This window comes from Salvia splendens, chromosome 6 (assembly GCF_004379255.2).
Source record: "Salvia splendens isolate huo1 chromosome 6, SspV2, whole genome shotgun sequence".
NCBI lineage: Eukaryota > Viridiplantae > Streptophyta > Magnoliopsida > Lamiales > Lamiaceae > Salvia > Salvia splendens.
In genome coordinates, this window is record NC_056037.1 from 33,370,340 (window position 1) to 33,374,803 (window position 4,464).

The 4,464-nt window shown below is 37.8% G+C and overlaps 1 protein-coding gene across 2 annotated transcripts; it reads left to right on the plus strand.

Moving 5' to 3' along the window:
• The first annotated feature begins 543 nt into the window (after window positions 1-543).
• LOC121807695 (probable alkaline/neutral invertase D) lies at window positions 544-3,760 on the plus strand. 2 transcript variants are annotated; one of them, XM_042207961.1, is made up of 5 exons: window positions 544-877; window positions 1,406-1,884; window positions 1,957-2,388; window positions 2,589-3,147; window positions 3,233-3,760. In XM_042207961.1, exons 2-5 carry the CDS (start codon window positions 1,459-1,461, stop codon window positions 3,526-3,528), a joined length of 1,713 nt encoding a protein of 570 aa, XP_042063895.1. In that variant the 5' UTR covers window positions 544-877; window positions 1,406-1,458; the 3' UTR covers window positions 3,529-3,760. The 2 variants fall into 2 exon arrangements, with proteins under 2 accessions (XP_042063895.1, XP_042063896.1); XM_042207962.1 differs by having other exon boundaries at window positions 1,431-1,884.
• The last annotated feature ends 704 nt before the right edge of the window (window positions 3,761-4,464 follow it).

The window sequence follows — 4,464 nt, forward strand, 5'->3', positions numbered from 1 at the left end:
GCGAATTGACGAGCAATTCTCCATGTTGTAAATGAATGAATGACGAGCAATTAATTAATTATTAGATAGGGACAATTTAGTTAGAACACGGAAATATCAAATAGGATTCGACGGTTATGTTATGTTTCCTTCAAATAATGTGGTAAAAAAATAGTATGAAAATGACATGTTAAATTGATATGTCACATTTGTCATATTAGTAGGTGCATGGATATATGCTACTAGTATCTTTTTTTACTGATTTGACGACAAAATAAACTGTATGTTTAACAAATTTGTTTATATATATAAGACAAACCTATAACAATGGAATTATGAAAAACAACAAAATTACAAGAAATGAGTTGTGAAGGGTGTGCTGTCATAGCCCATTTATTAATTTAAATGAAATGATAGTGGGCTTTTAATCAATTTTCCCTGATTGTGAAATCCTGATTGCACGTATATTAGAGAATGAAAGTTTTGTCATGTAAAATTAGATTGTAAAGTTTAGGTATAACCTAAAGATTTTGGTGGTTTCACAAATGCCCACGTAGATTTCACCAAAATTTATAGTACTAGTTCTTTTTTCTTTTCTAACAATATATTTGGTTTCATTTTCACATATTTTATTCATCCAAATTATTAGATTTCTATATATATCCAAACACCTCCAAGTTTATAGGTGCTCCTCTATCTCTATTTGAGGTTTGTTGGATGATTTGTTTATAAATTGAAGCTTGTTTCAGCATGCACATTTTTCCCTTTTCTTCTCTGTGCGCACATTTTGATCGTTGGTATAATGCTCCACCAATCTCTCTCGCTCGAAACAATCTCCCTATATTCCCTCTTTCCGTTGAATATCGCTTTCATTCCGACATTTCCATATGCCTTGAAGGTCTACTCTCTCTCTCTCTCTATCTCGCTATTCGTGTACATATATAATGTTTTGTTGATTTCTTTTTTCAACTGTTTTTGCATTTGCATTTTGATAATACGATTACAAATTTCTAACCTTCCCATCCTTTTTCCTGCTGCTGATTTAGGATTTCGATCACTTTTTTTGAATTTTAGCAATATATTTTGCTCTTTCAACCTTTACTTTTGAATTCGATTGTTCTTCATTTTGATAATCTAATCAGATTAGGCCAATTTAGAAATTATTGATTGATAAGGGTGTAACATTTTGATGGCCAAAAATTGGAATTTGTAGTCTGATTTCATGATTTTCCTATTGATGGATCTTTTGAAATAAATTTGGTGACCCTTTTCCCTAAACCTTCAAAATGATTATGTGATCCAATCATTTTCATTTGCAAGATTGCATTCATTTGACTAGGTTATTCAGAATAAATTGGAGAATATCTGGTGTATAGAGTGGTCCTTTTAAGCATTTTTAGCATATGAACTATATTTGCTCATGTAGGTACTGATAATCAATTGTAACTCAGAGAAAAATTTGTATTAAGGAAACATATCATGGATGGCGGTAAGGATAATGTGGATGGTACGGGGGGAGGAATGCTCGATGGTTGGAAACGGAGTGGTCTTAGCAACGTCAACTCCCATTGCTCGCTTGCTGAAATGGATGGTTATGACATGTCCAAGTTAAGAACTAAGTCCAAGTTGAATTCTGAGAGACAGAGATCATATGATGAGAGGTCACTTAGTGAGTTAACAAGTGGTTTGAGCAAATGTTTGGAAGGTTATGAGTACGCGTATTCACCTGGACGAGCATCAGCATATAGCCCGGGTTCATGTGAATGGAACTCCTTCGAGCCACATCCAATTTTTGTAGACGCGTGGGAAGCTCTAAGGCGATGTTTGGTGAACTTCAGAGGCCAACCAGTTGGCACAATTGCAGCTTGTGATCATGCTTCCGAAGAGGTCTTGAACTATGATCAGGTAAATCTCATAATAAACATTAAGATTGAGTAGTTTTTTTGATGATGTGATCTAATGGTGAATTGGATTTAGGTTTTTGTTCGTGATTTTGTGCCAAGTGCAATGGCATTTTTGATGAATGGGGAGCCGGATATTGTGAAAAACTTCTTGTTAAAGACACTGCAGCTTCAAGGGTGGGAGAAAAAGGTAGATAGGTTCAAACTCGGTGAGGGTGCTATGCCGGCTAGTTTCAAAGTTCTTCATGATCCGGTTAGGAAGACGGACACAATAGCAGCTGACTTTGGAGAGAGTGCCATTGGGAGAGTGGCGCCCGTTGACTCTGGTTTCTGGTGGATTATCCTTCTCCGGGCTTATACAAAATCCACGGGAGATCTGTCTCTAGCTGAGACGCCTGACTGCCAAAGGGGGATGAAGCTTATTCTTACATTGTGCCTCTCAGAGGGATTTGATACGTTCCCGACTTTACTCTGTGCTGACGGCTGCTCTATGATCGATCGTAGAATGGTGACAACTTGTAACCTCTTTTGCTTGCTCTATTTAAACTGTTCTTGCTTCTTTATATGATTGTTCACTGTACAGCAAATTACAATTTTCCATAAACAGAATCATGTTGAAATAATATGCATTTAGGAATATCAATGTTGTTTCTTGAATAAGCTCATGCTTATTCGAATCTAATATGTAAGTGTTCCGGATGGCACTAGGGTATATACGGCTACCCTATTGAGATCCAAGCACTGTTTTTCATGGCACTGAGATCTGCTTTGGTGATGCTCAAACACGACGACGAAGGGCGGGATTTCATCGAGAGGATAGTGAGGCGTCTGCACGCCCTGAGCTTCCACATGAGGAGCTACTTCTGGCTGGATTTTCAGCAGCTGAACGACATATACCGGTACAAGACAGAGGAGTACTCTCACACTGCTGTGAACAAGTTCAACGTGATCCCGGATTCAATCCCAGATTGGCTGTTTGATTTCATGCCGGGGAGAGGTGGATACTTCGTTGGCAATGTCAGCCCAGCGAGGATGGACTTTAGATGGTTTGCCTTGGGTAATTGTGTCGCCATCTTGTCGTCTCTAGCCACACCTGACCAAGCTTCTGCCATCATGGACCTCCTCGAAGCTAGGTGGGACGAGCTGGTCGGAGAAATGCCTATCAAGATATGCTACCCTGCACTTGACGGCCATGAATGGCGGATTGTCACCGGCTGTGACCCCAAGAACACTAGATGGAGTTACCATAATGGAGGTTCTTGGCCAGGTCTATCCACAACTCCTCTCCATTGCTTTCATCTTTTAAAATTGTTTCATGACAATTCATGTTAGTGGTGTTTGTCTTTTTGTAGTTCTCTTATGGTTGCTAACAGCGGCATGCATCAAAATCGGACGCCCACAAATAGCAAGACGGGCGATTGACATAGCCGAGAGTCGCCTGCTCAAGGATAGCTGGCCTGAGTACTACGATGGGAAACTAGGAAGATACATAGGCAAGCAAGCTAGGAAATACCAAACATGGTCCATAGCTGGATACCTTGTGGCCAAAATGATGTTAGAGGATCCTTCTACGTTAGGGATGATATCACTCGAAGAGGATAAACTAATGAAGCCCATTATTCGAAGGTCCTCATCATGGACCTGTTGAATAAGGGCTTCACGTGAAGACGTGAAAAACTTTTGGTAGAAGCAAATTCAAACTCTTCGGTTATGTAATTGTACGTGACTCGGGACAATTAGACATGTCTCAGGTTCGTAAGAGAACTGCCATATACAAAGCCATGGGTCCACTACCAATTTATTACCAATCTCATCTGTCACACACACACACACACACATCCATCAATTACTTCTATTGGTCCTTTCTCTCAGTTCTGTGATATGTTGTCTACTTACTTGAAGAGGGTGGGCCTAAGAAGGGTTTGTGTTAAATGAGCTGGCAATGTGTGCTTCAATTTTGAAGTATTGATTGGTTCAGTTTCTTCATTATGAGTTATACATTACCTCAAAATTTGGGTCTAAATAGGTTGCAGTTGCACATGATATGAGATGAAATTTCAATGATCAGTTAGAGTTCTTAGAAGACAATTAGATGATTCTCACCTCACATTTTTTATTATTATATCTCTTTGTTTTAGCATTCTTGATTCATGTTACATCAACAATTCTGATGAAAAACTGTTTTGAGATAGAGAAAGAAGGGCTCTTGTTCATGTCCTATGGGGCGTAGTTTTTAGTCGCTATTACCCATGATAAAAGTATCCCATATTGATATTTTGGTATGTGTGCAATTAAAACTCTTATTTACTTTTATACAATTTTTATAAGTGAATCATGCACTTAATAAAATCTTTATAGCTACTCTCCATAAAACTATTAGTATAAATGTAGAATCTATATTGCACATCTACATTAACTTTTTTCATTTAGTTACCTTTATATTTCGCAAACTCACACCGAATTAAATGAAATTATAAATCATGGACAAATGAAGTATTTGATACAAAGCAAAGGGATAATAAGAAATATATTAGCAATACGTAAGAAATATAGAATATTAAAAAAAACGGATATAGATAATTAC

What these genes read in the sequence shown, in the direction of transcription:
- LOC121807695 (XM_042207961.1), top strand. Translation starts at nt 1,459, where the DNA reads ATGGATGGCGGTAAGGATAATGTGGATGGTACGGGGGGAGGAATGCTC. An exon ending in AGGTCTTGAACTATGATCAG is followed by an intron (nt 1,885 to 1,956) that starts GTAAATCTCATA and finishes AATTGGATTTAG; the next exon opens with GTTTTTGTTCGTGATTTTGT. An exon ending in CTATGATCGATCGTAGAATG is followed by an intron (nt 2,389 to 2,588) that starts GTGACAACTTGT and finishes GGATGGCACTAG; the next exon opens with GGTATATACGGCTACCCTAT.